Here is a 22282-nt window from a genome sequence, read left to right on the forward strand (position 1 = left end):
GGGTTTAGAGGGACCATCTTTTCAAAAAGGCAAAAGTGGGACACATGTAGGAGCCTTGCACCCACTGTGGTCTGCCCCCAAGGCCCCACCTCTTCCCCCAATCTCCTGCCTCTCCTTTCCTCTTGAGGCCCTGCCCCCTGACCAGGCCAGAAGCCAGAACCAGGCAATGGTAAGAGCTGCCCAGGAACCTGGGCCACTGTGGAAAGCCCTGGACCCTCCATCTCCCCTGGGCAGAGCTCTGGCATGCTCGAGATGCCTGTGTCCCTGCCCCTTAGAGAGCACCGCCCAGGGCAGGTAGAGGGTCCGGGGCTCCCCAAAGTGACCTGGAAGGCTCTTGCTACTGCCCAGCTCCGGCTTTTGCCTTTGTCAGGGGTGGAGGAGCAAGGGCAGGGCCTCATCTCGAGAGGGGTTAAGGCCGCGGGGAAGAGGCTGGTGCCACCCCTGAGCCTCAGGCAGGCACTGGAGGGAATCTGGGCCAAATGCTGTCTGGAGTCATTCAGCCCAGGACCAGGACTTGAACTCTGCATTTCATAACTGTCCCACCCAATTCAGGATGGGAGATCACCCTAAAAGGGCTGATGGGGGAGGGGAAGGGAGGAGGGACTTTGGTGTTTCATTTAGCCCTCTCTTCAAAAACAAAACCAACCAAACAAAACAAACCCCAGTAGAATTACTGAGCCATGTGTGTACCATTTTGCTTATATATTGTGTGACTATCTTACACCTTTTGTCCTTCTTTGCCTTTCCAGTCTGCATTCTCTTTGAAGTGGAAACAGTGTCTTCCGTATTTTGAAACACACCTAGGGCATTTTGGATAACACCACAATCTAAACAATAATACAAAACCAAATACTATCTTTCCTTTGCTGCCAAGCACCACCCAAAAACATGATCCTAGGCATTTGTTTTGAAATATATTTGAAAGAGTTTTATTTTTCTCAAATGTTTGCAAGCAATGAGATTTTCTGAAAACTTGTTTAAAAAGGCAGACAAAGGAACAGTTAAAGCAGAGCGTGTTACCCTACCTGCAACTTTACAAAGAAGTTTTAAGAGTCAGGTGGAAAACAGGTGGATGAACAAAATGTTTCATGTACAAAAATAGCATTATAAAATAAAATAAAATAAAAAGATATAGAACTCCAAAACACTCTAGAACAGAAATAGCTACATGCAACAGAAAACATATTATGGTTCTGTTTATGCATCTAAATTTAACAGAAATTATTTTGAAATCTTGATATTTGTTAGTGAAATGGACTTTCAGATCAATGTGGTGTCTTAGTGATACCGCAATAATGACTTTAAAAGACGCAACTGAATGAAGCTGAAACAACTGTTTTCATGATGTTTACTGATTTGTTTAGTACTTGGTTCTCAGAAGTATGTAATCTCTGTATTTGAATAACTTACTGATAACAGCTGACAATCCTAACATTGTTGTAGTTTTTCCTCAGAAAAGAAAACCCATTTTTCTAAGCATAGAAAATTCTAACTAATGTACAGAACCTTTTACAATTCTATATCCATATTATAAAAGGCCTACTGTACATATTAACGATTCCTACAGCTGTAGTTTTTTAATGGCTAGGTGTCCCACAACAGAGTTTATCTTCTTTGCAATTAACCTGAATCACACGTTTTCAACTTAGAAAATGTCATGAATTTTGTAATGGCAAACATCACACAGAATTTTAGGCAGAGTGAAAAACAAAAACATTAAGTTACTGCTAAATTAACTTCTTAGTGAACTCACTCGATTATATTAGTTTTACATTTTTATATATGCACAATACCAAAAATATGCCTATTTCATGCTAAAATATTGTCTCACTGTGTTATTCTGATCTTTTTAGTTGAGGCAAACTTATACAGACCTAGCCAAAAATAAAAGCACACTATTAGGTTTGATGATAGCCGAAGACAACATCCTTTTTGAAAAAATCACTCACCACAATTCAGTGAATATTAACAGTGAATGACATGATTTTCAAAAGTGCTAGGCATCCACAAAGCTCAGTAATGTCAATAGGAACTTCAGGTGCTTAGTACCTTAGGAAAAAAAAAAATCAAACTAAGTTAGAAAAAACACCCTCAATATAATTTGAATGACTATAGTACAGATAATTCACAGACTCTTGCTCCTTTCACACGAGAATGCTTTAAGAAAATGAATCATCTTTCACCCTCTATTTGTTCAGAATTATGTTTAAACTAATATTGCTTTTCACCGCTCACTGATAAGTTAAGAATGTTGCAGAATAAAGTGAAATTTGATTTTACAGATGTATATGGGATAACAAAAAACATGATAGAAGCACAGAGGTAGAAGGCTTCAAGGAATTAAACCTGAGTTACACCATCATTACTCTCTAGATATCCTAACAAACTTTTCTAATACCCTTTCAGCATATAACATCTTGTATTACTTGAAAATCTTGTTTTGGCTTCAGTACAACACACACCATGGCATCATCAGTAAAGTCAGTGGCTTATCTCCTAAAGATATTTGTCCTTATTCCTTTACTGGAGTAACATATTAATGCTACATACAATGAACAAACATGGTATGTGGGGATGGATGAAGCATTTTATAAATATAATCTTAAACATTTTAGTATAATTTTTCTTTAACAATACAAGTAACCACATATACAGGATCTCTAAGATTTACTTTGAACAAATAAAGAGTGAACAGAAGAGGGGAAAAATATATATATATTTATAGGAGAAATCTGTCAACTTCAGATTCAACCATCAAAGTGCATTCTGAAAAAACAGCAAAAGCTGCACCCTTTTTGGCATCCTTTTCTGTAGCATGGTGTCTCATAAAAACAAACCTGCCTTTGATTTCTGCTTTATTTAGAAACATTACTCCTTTATCAAGAAAGAATGATGATAAATGCACAGCCTTTCACTTATGATATGCAAACATAAAAAGCAATAGAGGTATGCTGCCTCTCCCTAGTCAAAATAAGGATGTGAGCAATTTCCAGTGTGAAGTATTTCACAGATTACTTCACCAAACTTTAGGCATATATACAAGGTAAATTAAATTTCAGAGGGAAATTGTTTAAAAAAATGTAAAACTATTTAATTTTATTGACTGAAATTTACTAATGTATTATGGAAACAAATGACAATGTATTTTATGCACTGGAATCAACTTGTACATTTTATATTCATAATTTAGTTTTTAAACTATTGCTAATCAACAGGTCAAACATGCTAAGTATATGAAATAACTGATAAGGACAAAACAATTAATACAGGATTCCTTTAAAAAGGAATTTTATACAGTAGTTGCTTTAGCAGCAGATATCAGTAAGTGCTTGGCTTCTACCATTTACAGCATCGCTACAAGGATGACATTAACCAATGCAACATCAATCAGTACAGAGATTTGGACCTGACACACTCTTTGATACTTGTTTAGGCAAACATTTGAAAAAAACCTGTGTGAACGTGGAGTATTTCATATAATTGGAAACAAGGATTTCTCAGCAAAATATACTTGAAGTATACTAGTAGTCAATATCCCACAAACAAAATTTGATATTTACCATCATACATAAATTGTATGAATCAAATACTGTTTAATAGTATTTTTTTTTGCATATCTTTTACCGTACTTCAATAGCAGTAAACATCTTCTTAAATTATACAGTGGCAAATTTGAGTAATCTGTTTCAGCATTTATCTGACGTTCCTAGAATCAGATGCATTTTCTGGTCTCTCACTGTACTTCTCTTCCCAGTTGTCAAATTTTAAGACAACCTTCAATTCCCAGTATATCTGGAAACAACAGTACCTTGTCTGTGCACCAAACCCAAAATGTAATGATGCTTGTCTTTTTCTTTGCTTTCATTAAAAAAAAAAAAAAAAAAAAAACGAATTTAAGCAAGCATCAGAAGCAGCACGACCATGTTCAATTGAGAGATACTGGCGGCTGCTTATTCATTCCAAAAACAGGTTTACTAGATTACAGGCAAAGTAATGGTGTTCTATCGTGGCCTGATCCATCTTCTGGAATTCTAGGCAGGAGAGCAGATCGGGTCAATCCCCAGAATTTTTGAGGAGACAGATCTTTTTTAGCAGCTGTGAACTTCCACCCCATGTGATTCCCACAAATTCTGCACTGGGCTATAGTCCATGCATACCTAAAAAAAAAAAAAAAAAAGAAAGCGTTTTGGCAAGAGTCACATCGTTCATGAGAACATTTTAATGGAACTGGAACACAGTTAAATAACTCAGTAAGAAGAAAATATCAGTTTTAGTTTGGGATTTTCAAATGGTTTTAAGGGATTCAGGCACCCAATTCTCATTGATTTTTCAATAGGACTTGGGCACCAAACTCCCTAGGTCTCGTTGAAAATCTCAGCCTTTAAGATTATTACATTGTCCACAAAAGTACAATAATAAAAGCATTTTATTTCAGTAATATGATTAATTATTGTGTGCCAATACAGGAGTATCAAAATGCTTATCATAATAAACTTAAGACATAAGGGATGGTTTTAAGGATATATTTAAAAGGAGAACTTTTTTTGGGTTGCTGATGGATTTAATAAAGAATGAGGCATCTAGCTTGATAGAGCAATGGAATCTCTCTTTTTAATAGCTTCAAAAGGAAGAAAACCAAAATTCCGCTGCCTCCAGAGGAGAAAGGGACAGAGGAAACATCTGAGAGTGAGAAGTAAGGACTAACTTCAGAACAGATAATGTGAGTCACCAGATGCCTTCTGTGATGAATGCATGAAAGAAAAAAGATCCTCTGAGATAGGGGTTCTCAACCTCTTTCTTTCTGAGGTTTCAGAGTAGCAGCCGTGTTAGTCTGTATTCGCAAAAAGAAAAGGAGTACTTGTGGCACCTTAGAGACTAACAAATTTATTAGAGCATAAGCTTTCGTGAGCTACAGCTCACTTCATCGGATGCATTTGGTGGAAAAAACAGAGGAGAGATTTATATACACACACACACAGAGAACATGAAACAATGGGTTTATCATACACACTGTAAGGAGAGTGATCACTTAAAATAAGCCATCACCAACAGCAGGGGGGGGAAGGAGGAAAACCTTTCATGGTGACAAGCAAGGTAGGCTAATTCCAGCAGTTAACAAGAATATCAGAGGAACAGTGGGGGGTGGGGTGGGAGGGAGAAATACCATGGGGAAATAGTTTTACTTTGTGTAATGACTCATCCATTCCCAGTCTCTATTCAAGCCTAAGTTAATTGTATCCAGTTTGCAAATTAATTCCAATTCAGCAGTCTCTCGTTGGAGTCTGTTTTTGAAGCTTTTTTGTTGAAGGATAGCCACTCTTAGGTCTGTAATCGAGTGACCAGAGAGATTGAAGTGTTCTCCAACTGGTTTTTGAATGTTATAATTCTTGACGTCTGATTTGTGTCCATTCATTCTTTTACGTAGAGACTGTCCAGTTTGGCCAATGTACATAGCAGAGGGGCATTGCTGGCACATGATGGCATATATCACATTGGTAGATGCGCAGGTGAACGAGCCTCTGATAGTGTGGCTGATGTGATTAGGCCCTATGATGGTATCCCCTGAATAGATATGTGGACAGAGTTGACAACGGGCTTTGTTGCAAGGATAGGTTCCTGGGTTAGTGGTTCTGTTGTGTGGTGTGTGGTTGCTGGTGAGTATTTGCTTCAGATTGGGGGGCTGTCTGTAAGCAAGGACTGGTCTGTCTCCCAACATCTGAGAGAGCGATGGCTCGTCCTTCAGGATAGGTTGTAGATCCTTGATGATGCGTTGGAGGGGTTTTAGTTGGGGGCTGAAGGTGATGGCTAGTGGCGTTCTGTTGTTTTCTTTGTTGGGCCTGTCCTGTAGTAGGTGACTTCTGGGTACTCTTCTGGCTCTGTCAATCTGTTTCTTCACTTCAGCAGGTGGGTACTGTAGTTGTAGGAATGCATGATAGAGATCTTGTAGGTGTTTGTCTCTGTCTGAGGGGTTGGAGCAAATGCGGTTATATCGTAGCGCTTGGCTGTAGACAATGGATCGAGTGGTATGATCTGGATGAAAGCTAGAGGCATGTAGGTAGGAATAGCGGTCAGTAGGTTTCCGATATAGGGTGGTGTTTATGTGACCATCGCTTATTAGCACCGTAGTGTCCAGGAAGTGGATCTCTTGTGTGGACTGGTCCAGGCTGAGGTTGATGGTGGGATGGAAATTGTTGAAATCATGGTGGAATTCCTCAAGAGCTTCTTTTCCATGGGTCCAGATGATGAAGATGTCATCAATGTAGCGCAAGTAGAGTAGGGGCATTAGGGGACGAGAGCTGAGGAAGCGTTGTTCTAAGTCAGCCATAAAAATGTTGGCATACTGTGGGGCCATGCGGGTACCCATCGCAGTGCCGCTGATTTGAAGGTATACATTGTCCCCCAATGTGAAATAGTTATGGGTCAGGACAAAGTCACAAAGTTCAGCCACCAGGTTAGCCGTGACAGTATCGGGGATACTGTTCCTGACGGCTTGTAGTCCATCTTTGTGTGGAATGTTGGTGTAGAGGGCTTCTACATCCATAGTGGCTAGGATGGTGTTTTTAGGAAGATCACCAATGGACTGTAGTTTCCTCAGGAAATCGGTGGTGTCTTAGAACAACGCTTCCTCAGCTCTCGTCCCCTAATGCCCCTACTCTACTTGCGCTACATTGATGACATCTTCATCATCTGGACCCATGGAAAAGAAGCTCTTGAGGAATTCCACCATGATTTCAACAATTTCCATCCCACCATCAACCTCAGCCTGGACCAGTCCACACAAGAGATCCACTTCCTGGACACTACGGTGCTAATAAGCGATGGTCACATAACCACCACCCTATATCGGAAACCTACTGACCGCTATTCCTACCTACATGCCTCTAGCTTTCATCCAGATCATACCACTCGATCCATTGTCTACAGCCAAGCGCTACGATATAACCGCATTTGCTCCAACCCCTCAGACAGAGACAAACACCTACAAGATCTCTATCATGCATTCCTACAACTACAGTACCCACCTGCTGAAGTGAAGAAACAGATTGACAGAGCCAGAAGAGTACCCAGAAGTCACCTACTACAGGACAGGTCCAACAAAGAAAACAACAGAACGCCACTAGCCATCACCTTCAGCCCCCAACTAAAACCCCTCCAACGCATCATCAAGGATCTACAACCTATCCTGAAGGACGAGCCATCGCTCTCTCAGATGTTGGGAGACAGACCAGTCCTTGCTTACAGACAGCCCCCCAATCTGAAGCAAATACTCACCAGCAACCACACACCACACAACAGAACCACTAACCCAGGAACCTATCCTTGCAACAAAGCCCGTTGTCAACTCTGTCCACATATCTATTCAGGGGATACCATCATAGGGCCTAATCACATCAGCCACACTATCAGAGGCTCGTTCACCTGCGCATCTACCAATGTGATATATGCCATCATGTGCCAGCAATGCCCCTCTGCTATGTACATTGGCCAAACTGGACAGTCTCTACGTAAAAGAATGAATGGACACAAATCAGACGTCAAGAATTATAACATTCAAAAACCAGTTGGAGAACACTTCAATCTCTCTGGTCACTCGATTACAGACCTAAGAGTGGCTATCCTTCAACAAAAAAGCTTCAAAAACAGACTCCAACGAGAGACTGCTGAATTGGAATTAATTTGCAAACTGGATACAATTAACTTAGGCTTGAATAGAGACTGGGAATGGATGAGTCATTACACAAAGTAAAACTATTTCCCCATGGTATTTCTCCCTCCCACCCCACCCCCCACTGTTCCTCTGATATTCTTGTTAACTGCTGGAATTAGCCTACCTGCTTGTCACCATGAAAGGTTTTCCTCCTTCCCCCCCCTGCTGTTGGTGATGGCTTATTTTAAGTGATCACTCTCCTTACAGTGTGTATGATAAACCCATTGTTTCATGTTCTCTGTGTGTGTGTATATAAATCTCTCCTCTGTTTTTTCCACCAAATGCATCCGATGAAGTGAGCTGTAGCTCACGAAAGCTTATGCTCTAATAAATTTGTTAGTCTCTAAGGTGCCACAAGTACTCCTTTTCTTTCTTTCTGAGGCCTCCCCAACATGCTATAAAAACTCCCCGGCCCACCTATGCCATAATAACTGGTTTTCTGCATATAAAAGCCAGGGCCAGTGTTAGGGGGTAGCAAGCAGGACAACTGCCTAGGGCTCCATGCCACAAGGCCCCCCGCAAAGCTACATTGCTCAGGCTTCAGCCCCGGGTGATGGGGCTCAGGGCCCTGGGCTTCAGCCCTATGCTGTGGGGCTTTGGCTTTCTGCCCTGGGCCCCAGCAAGTCTAATGCTGATCATGCTTGGAGGACCCCTGAAACCTGCTCATGGCCCCCCAGGGAGACCTTGACCCCTGGTTGAGAACCACTGGTCTGACAGATCAGTCAGTGAACTGGTTTTTCCATATCTCCTGATGACCGCCCATCTACATCACTCACCGCTGACAGGTGGACTTGTGTTCAAAGGAGAAGCAGGCAACAAGGTGAGAAATGGCAAATTTAAATGTGTGCAAATTAGTCAAGTACCCTAGAATGGCTATTGTGGTAGCTATGCATTTGTTTAAGTCAACAAGTGAATGCAAAAACAGGATCCAATTCCTTTAGGAGACAACAGATTACCATAGAGAGACAGACTGGTTTAAGGTGAGTTAAATTTGATGAGCAAATTATTTCTGATAGTATGGTACAGAAAGGAAGAGGCAGAAAACGATTTATGAATTAAAATTAAGGACAGAGTTGTAGAACACAACCTACATTTCATATCATATGTGAATTATGACAAGCTTACAAGTGCAAGTTGTTGTTTTGTTTTTTTTAAATTATTCTAAAATATGCTTGTCTATTCAAACCAAAACCTTAAATTGTTCTGGGAGGGATGGGCGGCAACTTTAAGGGAACCTAAACTTCCGTTGGAAGAAAGGATCATAGTGGTTGCTTAAGAAAATAACAGATAAAGGACAGAAAAAAAACCCAAAAATCGCACCACACCCAAAATCCCGAGGTTTTATAGGGGAGAGCTCAGGACAAAACTGCGGGTAATGTGGGGAATCCTTTGATGTAGGAATCCAATTACTCAGATGCAACTCTTATTGGTTGCAGAAGCTGAGATCAACCTTTCAAACATGTGCACTATCTAAAAGAATTCATTACTGTAATTTTATTTGAGAAATTGATCTGTATCACTTTACCTTACCAAGACTTGCTCTGTGGAATAACCTTTTGAAAATAAAAGTCCATGGATAAACCATGAACAACTCTGACTGCTCTAAATTTGTTCAGTTTCCCCTTTGATTCCTGGCAGGATCTGAGATAGTTCCTGCACCTGTACATTTTGTTCTCCTTACCCTCTATCTCCTTCAAGTTAGAAAAACAGGATTTATTCTCATCTTTCACCTGCTGAAGCGTACACACTTTTTAAATGTTCATAACTCAAATAGCTTCAAAATTAGGTTATTATTCCAGCAGTGCTACAGGTGCTAGAGAGTTTATTTAAAAAAGGGTTCAGGAAAAAACACCTTTGTTATTTTGAAAAGTAAGTACCTTACTTCCTCAAACAGCAGAATTATATCACTGCACATTTAAATCAGATAAGGTAATATTTCTATTTTTCGATTATTATTAAAGCATAGCTGACAGTTCGTGGATTTTTCTAAATATTCTATATAGGAACAATTCCACTTATGCATCACGTTTTCTGTATTTGCCTCTAAATTTTTTGTCACCAAAGATATCTGCAGAGAAACAATATAGCTTTTTTCAGAATTCATCTGTTTATGCTGTACAATTCCCCGTTTAAAATTACAATCTTCTGTTTCTATGTTTTTTGTAGGGACAAGACTGGTCGCTACAGAAATAATTATAATATGTTTTCCATAAACTTGTCTATGTCATAGACAGAGAAACTCTTAAAAAATAAATATCCCACTTATCTGCTCCAGAAGCTGGATTGTGTTTAAATATATTATTTAAAGTTTTCTATTTTATTTTAAAAGCTAGGTATTCAAAATCTCCAACCTACTTAAGAAGCTACTAATCCAGTTATATGGTTTATATATGAGATTTTCCTCATAATTTTTTTTTTTTTTTTTAGACAAAATGAGTAACATGACATGGTCTGAAATTATCAATACGCTAAATATTCTGCTTGGCATTTTGCATCAACTACACTTGTAGGAAGGGTGGTGGTGGAGCATCAAAGATAAACGGAGGAGATTGAGGGAGAACAGAAGTAAATTACACTTAATCCTTTTCAGTGATCTATCATATATTTGATAGTGAGGAATCAGTAGTCAGGATTAAAGTGTGCACTACTTAAAGTTTCTAATATGAATAAAATAAATACAAATCTATACAGTTTTAGTCCATGAAAGACAGAATTCCCAACCATAAGCAGTATAAACAACCAAAATAGTTTAAAAAACAAGTTCCTCAGATTTGTAAATCTCTAGTCATAATGAGAGACATTCACAGTTTACTATGTGGAAAGTTCTAGGGTTGGAGATTACATACTGAAGATGGAGGGAGTGAGGGAGGGAAGTAACAGTAGTATTATTCTGGAGACTGAAATGTTTTTAAAAAAGAATGAAAGACATGGTCCTATAGCTAACAGATTTTAAGATGATAGTTAATGACACCTGACACTTTAGCTGCTGGTTCTTTCACCATCTGCGTGAAAGACTGTAAGCCCTTTGGGGACAGAGTGTCTATTTTACAATGAGGCCCTGATACCTGACTGGGGTCATTTGGTACTACTACAATAAAATTATAACACTCCCTATTATATGTAGTTATTTATCAAGATGCTGGTTGGGTAACTAAAAGAGAATTATTCAAAAACAACTTTTAAAATGTGGCAAAATGTAGGCACAATTTTAAAGGTATAAGAGAATTTTCGATACGTTTTGTCTAACTTGTCCAATTTATTTTAGATTAAGAAGGAATACTAAATTTACTTTTTTCTTCATTTACAGTAGTTAAATGATCATTTTTAAGAATTTAGAAAATAATGTAATGTCTGCTTCTCAGTGTTTGTAGGCCAGAATGCATTTAAATCAGAATTATAAATTTCTATTATTTGCTAATAAGATTTCTGAACTGTATTTTGTAATACTGGAGTACATTATTAGTAGAAAGAAATACTGTTTTACCCAGGAAACCAACTGTGCTCTGTAGAAGGTCGGCCATTCAGACTCAAGTTGCAGGCTTTGTACACTGTAAGGGTCTCATGGACATATCCATGAGGATTCACATATGCTGCCATGGGTCCACACAGGGATAAACTACAATGAATAAATAAGAGCCAGTTATGTACTTTGATAGTTTCCCAAGACATATATCAAAAAGGAAAACAGGGCTGAAAAGTGTTCATAAAATTAAAACAACTCAAATTAGAAAATGAATAGAGGAAGGAAATTGCCAAATGCTTAAAAATATTTTGCATAAAAAGCAGTCTAATATGCTTGTAAACAAAATTAATTGAGTTACAGTATTAAAAGATGGAATAAAAATAGGTATGTGCACCTTTATTACATGAGAGAACTTTACTTGCCTCCACTGAGTAAAAACTTACAATAAAAACAAATAGCAACACTACTCATCCTCTTAATTCTGCCTTTAAAATTGAGCAGTCAGCAAAAATGAGCATTTACCATACTAATATCTCAATTTCAAAAAAGTAGTTAAAAAAAGACATCCCACAAATGAACACAGTAGCAACTAAGAGTTCCACAATCTATCATTTAGATAATTACTACAGTTGCTTATCACACGGACAAAACAAAACAAAAAAACCACTACGAAGAACTTTTGTTAAGCCAAGCAATCTTTTAATCTTCAAATTATCATAGGTGATAGACAGATATTAGTTATCCTGGGTGAAGCTGGAGACAAGGCCACCAGCAATGGTAACTGTTTTCAAGAAATACTATACTGACATACCTATTAATAAGGACAATGGATAGGCCATGCATATAAGAATGAATTGCCTACTACAACTCTTAGAATGATTTTTAGACTGTTTGACATCACGTCATATCCAATGATACATGTCTTCCTTGCATCACAACATAGTAATAGCACATCTATGATACTCAAATCACATACAGTAATCTGAAATCAGTGCTTGTTAAAATGTGGAAGTATTATGCACAACTGAGATTTTTTTCCCCTATTACTTCTGAATTAGGTTAATCAGATCCAAAATATTACAGTGATATACAAAAATTTAGACTCCAAAATTCACCAAAGGAGTACAACCCTATAGTGGCTGGGTGCTGGGCCAGATAATATAACATGGACTTTCAAACTCCAACTTCTATTATTCTAAAGTCATCATAAATAACCCTTTTGTTAGATGTCTGCGGACTGGATGATGTCTTGAGTTTATTTTATCTATTTCGTTTTACACAGAGAATTTCCTGTGAATATTTATTGATCAGCTCAGAACAATCTCAGAAGAATAAAATGCAAAGAGAAAATGAGAGTTGTAGGAAGAGCAAGACTATTAATACATATCCAATTTTCATTTATTGTAATGTTGACAAAACACAGGAATTGCATGTCTTCCAAAGAAGAGACTAATCTAATTAAAAACTCACCTGAATATTTCATTCTTAGTTGTTATTTCTGTGTCTTGACATTGCTTACAACAAAGAGATGTACACTTCAAAAGAAAAACAAATACACTATCATTAGGACAACTTTACTCACTTCTGCATATTTGTCATCAAAGTAACAATCAAGTTTTTTGTTTTTGTTTTTGAAAAGAAAAGGTCTCTGACTATGTAATAAATTAGGAAAAGGTCTATTCTTTCAAGAGCTTTTGAAAAACTAATACTTCTAGAGAAATAAAAAGATGTTGCTATTTAATATATAACAGAAAAGGAGGACACGTATAAACATGAGCTTTTAATTTCGGCAAAATGTATTAAGTTCTGAAATACTGGGAGAGAGTGCTTTTAACTTCTTCAAGAAAAAATATTTTTAAAATTAAATGGATTGATTCCCTCACCACCCTTCTTCTTATTACCCCCTCTAAAGTACTATAACAGATTAATCTACCACTTAAAATTACTAGGAAGTAAGCTGGAACAGAACAAATTACTGACCTTTCCCAGAAACTAAACCTGTAAAAACCAGTTCATAATAATACTTTATTCCAGTATAAATTTTTGGGATGTAAAATATTTCCTACCTTTTTTAAAAAAAGAATAATACTTTTGAAATTGTCAGTGAAACAATTTAAGAAGTTTATGAAACAAAATGTTGTTTTAACAATATTCACTGAAACCAATTTATGTAAATCACAGTTTGTACTTTTGGTTCCAGCTAAGTTCTGACTCCTATTCCTCATGTCCTGCTCACTTCAGCATGTTGCTCCTTTTGTTTCCTCTTACTTATGCCTTTTGGGGACTTTTTGGTGATGCACACTATACCCTGAATGACTTCCCTCTAATAATGTGCCAACTGTCATTACTTTCCTTCCTGTCCCTCAATACTCACTTCTTTTTGCCTTACTTCCCCACCACTGACCCATTCCTGTGTGCCATCTTCTATTGTTCTTTCATTCTACTGCACTTAATTTAAAATTATCAGAATTTAAGCATCAAACATCACCCATATTCTCCATTTTATTTTATCCTTTGTCCATCCTTCCCTTCTTTATCTGGTGTTTCAATCACTAGGACTGTCTGATTTATAATGTAAACTCTCTGGGGAAGGAATCATGTATGTATTATTTCTGTATAGTGCTATGCACATTTTTAGCTCTATATAAATATTAAATATTAATAAACTGTTTATTGCAAGAGCCGTGCAAATTTTATGCACAAAACGCATTACTAATGCTATATATTTCACATGCATTAAGGCAACAGGCCAGATTCTGACCTCAGTTACAACTCTAAGTCAAAAATAAATCAGAATTTGGCCGATTCTGTATGTAATCAATTTAGTGGCCTTATATTATATATTACTCCAACAGTTAGAGAGATTTATATAATATATTTTTACAGCTGGATCTTCACAAGTACACTTGTGTCCTATATTGTTGGGCAAGGAAAGACTATAGACTAAAGTCAATGCTATATATTTCATAAGGGCAGTTCAGGTCTCCTAGTCTCTTTCAGGATTTATAAAAAGATGTACCTAATGCTGTAGATGAGCAGTTCTTGGAATTGGATGAGTGTTAACATTAGAACATTTTATAATTTCAGCAACAGGAAAGGGGTGGCTAATCTCCTAAATGATTAGAGAAATCCCATCTGAAAATGTTCCCAATGCAGCCCTAAAATCACAGAAATGTAGGGCTGGAAGGAATCATGGGAGATGATCTAGTCAATCCTCCCATGTTGTGGCAGACCAAGAATGCCTAGACCATCCCTGTTTGTGGAATCCCCATCACTGGAGGTTTTTTTAAGAACATAACCTATTCCAGTATTTAACTATTATTATAGTTAAAAAGTTTTTCCTAATATTTAACCTAAATCTGCCTCGCTGCAGATTAAGCCCATTACTTCTTGTCCTATCTTTAGTGGTCATGGAGAACAATTGATCACCGTCCTCTTTATGACACCCCGATGAGCCATGGGCTCAAGGGAACGTTGACTTAACATATTTGAAAACTTATCAGGTCCCTCTCAGTCTTCCTCCTCAAGATTAAACATACCCAGTTTTTTGTTAATCTTTCCTCATAAGTCAGTTTTTTAAAGCTTTTATCATTTTTGTTGCCGTCTCCAATTTGTCCACATCTTTCCTAAACTGTGGCACCCAGAATTGGTCACAATACTTCACCTGAGGCCTCACCAGTGCCAGGTAGAGAGAAAAATTACCTCACTTGTCTTACATATGATACTACTCTTAATATGCCCCAGAATGATATTGGCAGTTTACGCAACTGCAGCACATTATTGGCACATATTCAGTTTGTGATCCACTATAACCCTCAGATCCTTTTTCTGAAGTATTACTGCATAGCCAGTTATTCCCCATATTGTAGTTGTGATTTTTCCCTCACAAGGGAAATACTTTGCACTTGTCTTTACTGATTCATCTTGATTTCAAACCAATTTGTCAAGGTCATTTCAAATTCTAATGGTCTTCTCCAAAGTGCTTTCAACCACCTCCGAATTTAGCGTCAGCCCCAAATTTATAAGCCTACTTTCCACCCCATCATCCAAGTCATTAATAAAAATATTGAATAATACTGGCCCCAGGACAGAGCCCTGTGGGACTCCACTAGGCGCGGCCCCCCAGTTTCACAGAGAACTACTGATAACTACCCTTTGAGTATGGTCCTTCAACCAGTTGTGCACTCACCTTATAGTAATTTCATCTATATCATATTTCCCTAGTTTGCTTATGAGAATGCCATGTTGAACCATGTCAAGAGTCTTACTGAAAATCAAGATATACTACAGCTACTGCTTCCCCACCAGTAACCCTGTCAAAGAAGAAAATTAGGTTGGTCTGGCATGATTTGTTCGTGACAAATCCATGTTAGCTATTACTTATTACCCTATTTTCCCTAGTTGCTTACAATTTGATTGTTTAGTAATTTGTTACACTTTCTAAGTTAGGCTGGTTGGTGTATAATTTTCCAGGTCCTTTTTGTTGCCATTTTAAAAGATAGGTACTGTGTGCGCCTTTCTGCAGTCCTCTCGGACCTCACCCATCTTCCATGAGTTCTCAAAGATAATTACTAATGGCTCCGAAATTGCTTCAGTTAGTTCCTTAAGTACCCTAGCGTGAATTAAGTATCCTAGCCTGCTGCATTGAATATCTCTAACATCTAAACATTCTTTAACTAATTCTTTCCCTATTCTGGTTTGTGTTCCTTCCCCCTTGTTAATATTGACTGTGTTAAGCATCTGATCTCATTAACCTCTTTAGTGAAGACTGAAACAAAATAGGCCTTAAAATACCTCGCTTTCTGTCATCTGTTATTAACTCTCAAATGCTCCTCTCTGTGCATTTCTCATAGCTCTTTCATGTGAAGTTAGTGCATGTACACTCAATTGACAGCCCATCTGAACACACAGCTATTGTAATTCCTGCATTAGATAGTCTTGGTTAATTTTTAGTTCCAGAAAACCCATGTAAAAGGGCAACAAAAGACAAGTTTTAAATCATCTTGGAATCCTGCTGCTTATCAGGGTAGTAGATGTTTGAATGTAAAAATCCTTTTAGTCCAATATTTATATAGTTTTATCATTGTAGGGATATATCACACTTTAAAAAGCACCAAAATCCACTTATCATGGCACAGCAATATTTCATTAACGTATGTTTTACTGTAATTGCGTTCTGATTTTTGAAAGAATGGTACTAACTGCATCAGGCTTCTAGCACCATCTCTTGGCTGACACAGTACAATGAAGTGTTGGAACATCATTTTAAAAATATGATTGTCATTCTTTCAAGATGAAAAAAAGCCAGCAAGTACTTTAGCGCTAGCGAAAAAAAGGATAAAATGCACTGTGAGTCTGCTGCTAAATATAATGGGCCAGCCACTATCAATGGAGCACATACTCTATCAAAGTTAAAAATAAATAGGAAAAATAAAAAAAGTTCTAAAAAATACCACCTCTTAAAAAAAAATTCTGCCATTTCCAAGTTATATTTTGTTATAGATTATACAAACTCTACTCTTATTGCCTGGTGACACTAAATCAAAGTACCATAAATTAAACATAAATAAGATACTTACTTTGTTCATAATATCTAATTCACACCGCAGTCGCTGAATAGCGCTCCCTATTTTAAGCAGCTGAATACGTAATGAATCATCAATTGGCAGGCAAGCAGCAACTCTGTAAGAAAAATCTGGAGAAAAGCACCATGCCTGTTACAATGTAAGAAATAAAAAAATAAAATACAGATGCCTTTTATTCAGTTCTCTATATCTGCACAATGCTTTTCTAAACAAGATTGTACTAGCAAAAATATATACTTTTCACACACTGTATCCAAGTGGCAATGTTGGCTCTAATACCAACATTTGCTTAAGTGTTATATCATGGGAAGGATAAGCATTTTCTGTGTGCATTCATTTCCGTAGGTCCCCCCCCACCAGATTTGTAAACAGAACAAAAACATACTCAACAACAGTCACACGTTTCAGTTTTGATATACTCAATTGAGTTTTATTTTTAAAAAATTATATAAAAAACAACTTCCTTTAACCTGACCTTGGAATTTATGCTGTCATAAGGTAATGGACTTTACTGTATTCATTCTTGTCCTTATGTCATCTAAAGCACCGTTAGACCACAGGACAAGCACAGGCCTGTTATACTACTACAGTCCCATTTCATGATCAGTCAGAAAATTCAAAAGCTGGACCTTCCAGCTTTAAAACAATAATTTCTAGCAGGTCAGGAATCAAGTGCTAAAAGTGTGTTGGAAAATTTTTGGTAAAGGTGCTTTGTTAATGGACCAGTATGTGCTTTCAGTACACATAATCTCTTCCCAGTAGTAGTTGTGGGCTAGCCAGCAAGAAAAAAAAATTGATCATTACCTTTAACAAAATACGAGAGGTGAAAATACAAATTTGCTGAAAACCAAGCAACATAATTTTACAATACCTATTGGATTTGATGGAAGAGATTCATCTTTAAGATTTTCATCCCACTCATGTAGTTGCCTCTTGACTCTTTCCATTAAGGTTTCCTTTCATTAGAAGAAAAGCGTAATTTAAATACACATTTTTTCCCCTTTAAAATAAAAGCAAAATGGGGAGTGAGCTATTGGCCTCTAGTGGACATTAGCTTTTAAAAAGCTTAGCACAAAGACAGTTTATCTACACGTCTACATATTTTAAGCTAATAAAATTAAAAATCAGCCTAGGTTTCCCCTCAGGCAAGGTGGGGATACTTCTCAGAAACAAGAGATCTGATCAGTTTTGGAAAATAAATTAACTACCTTTCATAGATACTAAGGTCAGAAGGGACCATTCTGATCATCTAGTCCGACCTCCTGCACAACGCAGGCCACAGAATCTCACCCACCCACTCCTACGAAAAAACTCACCTATGTCTGAGCTATTGAAGTCCTCAAATCGTGGTTTAAAGACTTCAAGGAGCAGAGAATCCTCCCTCAAGTGACCTGTGCCCCATGCTACAAAGGAAGGCGAAAAACCTCCAGGGCCTCTCCAATCTGCCCTGGAGGAAAATTCCTTCCCGACCCCAAATATGGCGATCAGCTAAACCCTGAGCATATGGGCAAGATTCACCAGCCAGATACTACAGAAAATTCTTTCCTGGGTAACTCAGATCCCATCAATCCAATATCCCATCTCGGGGATTAGGCCTATTTACCCTGAATATTTAAAGATCAATTAATTACCAAAAATCACATTATCCCATCATACCATCTCCTCCATAAACTTATTGAGTAGAATCTTAAAGCCAGATAGATCTTTTGCCCCCACTGCTTCCCTTGGAAGGCTATTCCAAAACTTCACTCCTCTGATGGTTAGAAACCTTCGTCTAATTTCAAGTCTAAACTTCCTGAAGGCCAGTTTATACCCATTTGTTCTTGTGTCCACATTGGTGCTGAGCTTAAATAATTCCTCTCCCTCTCCTGTATTTATCCCTCTGATATATTTATAGAGAGCAATCATATCTCCCCTCAACCTTCTTTTAATTAGGCTAAACAAGCCAAGCTCCTTAAGTCTCCTTTCATAAGACAAGTTTTCCATTCCTTGGATCATCCTAGTAGCCCTTCTCTGTACCTGCTCCAGTTTGAATTCATCCTTTTTAAACATGGGAGACCAGAACTGCACACAGTATTCTAGGTCAGGTCTCACCAGTGCCTTGTATAATGGTACTAAAACCTCCTTATCCCTACTGGAAATGCCTCTCCTGATGCATCCCAAAACCACATTAGCTTTTTTCACAGCCATATCACATTGGAGCTCATAGTCATCCTATGATCAACCAATACTCCAAGGTCCTTCTCCTCTTCCATTACTTCTAATTGATGCATCCCCAACTTATAACTAAAATTCTTGTTATTAATTCCTAAATGCATAACCTTACACTTCTCACTATTAAATTTCATCCTATTACTATTACTCCAGTTTACAAGGTCATCCAGATCCTCCTGTATAATATCCCAATCCATCTCTGAATTGGCAATATCTCCCAGTTTTGTATCATCTGCAAACTTTATTAGCACACTCCCACTTTTTGTGCCAAGGTCAGTAATAAAAAGATTAAATAAGATTGGTCCCAAAACCGATCCCTGAGGAACTCCACTGGTAACCTCCCTCCAGCCTGACAGTTCGCCTTTCAGTAGGACCCGTTGCAGTCTCCCCTTTAACCAATTCCTTATCCACCTTTTGATTTTCATACTGATCCCCATCTTCTCCAATTTAACTAATAATTCCCCATGTGGCACGGTATCAAACGCCTTATGGGATTTCTTACTTTAAAGGATCCTTTTTACAGGATTATGGTAGTATCAGGGTGGTTGGTAGCAGAACTGCCCCCCTCGCTCCCCTTGTGACCAGACGCATAGTCCACTTTCCCTCCACAAGACACAAGGAGTGAAATCCTGGCCTCACTGGAGTCAGTTTCAAAACTTCTACTGACTTCAGTGGGACCACAAGATTTCACAGATGAGGTAATACACTAACAGCCAGGGCTGGTACTGCTAAAGTTCTTCACAGGATGCATATTCTGGTTTGTTTATAATGATTGTGGTAAAGATTGAGCAGCCTTTATTGGGAGGGAGGGGAACATCTGATTAATTTAGTGCTGATTAACGATTCTAAATGTGTATTTTTTTTTAAACTACGCTGAACCTTTCAGTACTGGATCAACTATTAGGGTAGGTCATATTTGGTGGGGATTCATGGTTTCTACTAAAGTCATGTGCACAGACTATAAGGTAGCAAATAAAAATCCAAGCTACTGATTTGGAAATAAAAACAAAAATTGTTATTGTGTTGAATATTTTTGCAGCAAATAAGTGTAAGTTTGTTGAAAATATTTTAAAATGTGGGTCATTTTGGCTAATGTTTTGATAATGCCACAGTCAGTACTTAAAAACACAAAATAAAAAATAGATTATATGGTTTTGTGTTACTTAATAATGAAATACTCAAACACATAAAATTGACTACAGATACCTGGGTAAGATCTGGTTTATACTTACAGCATCATATAAGGAGTAGAGCCACGGAGGCCAAGAAGTCAAACTAGCACAGTGAAACTTCCGCTGAAACAGAAAACATATCATTTACTTTTGAATCATAACATTTCTGTAGATCTTGTTCAAACAGATATGGGGGAGGGAGAGGAGAAAATTATCTGGAAAGACATCTACTTATTTAAAAATGCCATGAATTGTCAATCAACATAACACCATTGGGGACTTGTTAGCACATTCAATCTAAAAAATCTCAAAATATTTTGCAAATGCATTACGATACACAGTACCCACGTTGTAGATTTACAAACAAACAGATTAAATCTCATTTAATGACAAATAATCAACAAGCAGACGTGGTCTTTAAAGGTACATAATCACCTTCAAATCTAGTCAGTTTTATAAAAAGTTATCAGTAGTTTCAGGTAGTTTGCCTGTCCATTAGCGCACTGTTAATTTTTGTGGGTTTACAATCACTTTTTTGTAGTTTAAACATATTTATCCCTCTCCTGTTGTATATGAATGATCCCCTCCAGCAATGCGGGGTAGGAGGGGAAACTGACTGACTACACAGGGTAAACAATGAAATTATTATAACCAAATGCACATGCAAACTAAAAAAAATTGAGAACAATGGACCAGATAATTAGCTGGTGTAAACGGTCTCCCTTACTTCAAAAGAATACTTTTTAAAGAATTAGCAATGGTAAGTGTTGCTTGTAAAAACGGCAGGTAAAAGTACTCACACAGATGTTTGATTTTTAAGTTGCCAGTGTCCCCAAATGACAAGTTAAAACACACACAAAAAATATCTATGGACAAGCCAGAAACAGAATCCAGATCACCTGAGTCTCGGCCCTGTAGTAGTCTAGTAAGTAGATCCAAAGAGTGCTTCCTCAGAGTAAAACAGTTGTTGAGTAAGGACATTTCATATTAAATACAAAACTGTGGTCAAGTCACAAGTCCATTGCTATCTAAACACTAATTGAAAGGTAAAAATATTGTGATGTGGCGATTGTCAGTGCTAAACGTTTTCAAGAATGCTTACCAAATATCAGTGCTTTTTCCCAATCTATCAGAAGCCTACTTAAACAACATAGGCACTTATTGTTTCAATTTAGATATATTAAGTATGGCATAAAAATACTTATACCACATCTGCTTAACAGTGTCCTGTAAATGACAATTCAGGTTCAAATGGAGTGGAATGAGAAAGATGTGTCAAAAGAAGATGAGGAAAACTTAAAATAAAAGCACTGGGAATGTATTCACTGAAGGTATAATGAGTAACATTACTGAAGTGCCTTTTTTAAAATCAAGTAATAGTTGCATTATTGATACCATGAGTGTGGTACAAGACCCTAAAAAACAAATAGAATACAGGTTTCAGAGTGGTATCAGCAAAAAAAACCGAAGAGTACCGAAGAGTGGCACCTTAAAGACTAACAAATTTATTTGGGCATAAGCTTTGGTGGGCTAAAACCCACTTCATCGGATGCGTGCAGTAGAAAATACAGTAGGACAGTGGTTCCCAAACTTGTGCCTCCGCTTGTATGGGGAAAGCCCCTGGCGAGCCGGGCCAGTTTGTTTACCTGCTGCGTCCGCAGGTTCGGCCGATCGCGGCTCCCAGTGGCCGCGGTTCGCTGCTCCAGGCCAATGGGAGCTGCTGGAAGTGGCGCGGGCTGAGGGACGTACTGGCCGCTGCTTCCAGCGGCTCCCATTGGCCTGGAGCAGCGAACCGCAGCCACTGGGAGCCGCGATTGGCCGAACCTGCGGACGCTGCAAGTAAACAAACCAGCCCGGCCCGCCAGGGGCTTTCCCCGCACAAACGGCAGAACAAGTTTGGGAACCACTGCTGTAGGAAGACACACACACACAATGAAAAAATGGGTGTTGCCATACCAACTGTAACGAGATCAATTAATTAAGGTGGGCTATTATCAGCAGGAGAAATAGAACAGAATTTACTCTATTTAATAGATGTATGTGTCTACACACACACACACACACACACACACACACACACAGTTTGAGATGTAGAACAAATCCTAACCATAATGATTACAGTAAAATTCTACAAAAAGAA

At 37.9% G+C, this 22282-nt stretch overlaps 1 protein-coding gene across 4 annotated transcripts in view; it reads right to left on the reverse strand.

The window, feature by feature from the left end:
- Positions 1–905: 905 nt before the first annotated feature.
- CRBN (cereblon) overlaps positions 906–22282 on the reverse strand; it is a 53611-nt gene continuing 32234 nt past the window's right edge. For 2 of the 4 annotated variants that reach the window (XM_038410663.2, XM_038410664.2), the window contains exons 6-11: positions 20203–20265; positions 17628–17712; positions 16751–16866; positions 12642–12706; positions 11193–11324; positions 906–4157 (exon numbers count right to left, since the gene is read on the reverse strand). In XM_038410663.2, coding sequence (XP_038266591.1) covers positions 3980–4157; positions 11193–11324; positions 12642–12706; positions 16751–16866; positions 17628–17712; positions 20203–20265 — 639 coding nt within the window. In that variant the 3' untranslated portion in view covers positions 906–3979. The remainder of the gene's footprint in view (positions 4158–11192; positions 11325–12641; positions 12707–16750; positions 16867–17627; positions 17713–20202; positions 20266–22282) is intronic. The other 2 variants (XM_043518443.1, XM_043518442.1) reach the window with 1 other exon arrangement.

Source organism: Dermochelys coriacea, chromosome 7, assembly GCF_009764565.3.
Source record: "Dermochelys coriacea isolate rDerCor1 chromosome 7, rDerCor1.pri.v4, whole genome shotgun sequence".
NCBI lineage: Eukaryota > Metazoa > Chordata > Testudines > Dermochelyidae > Dermochelys > Dermochelys coriacea.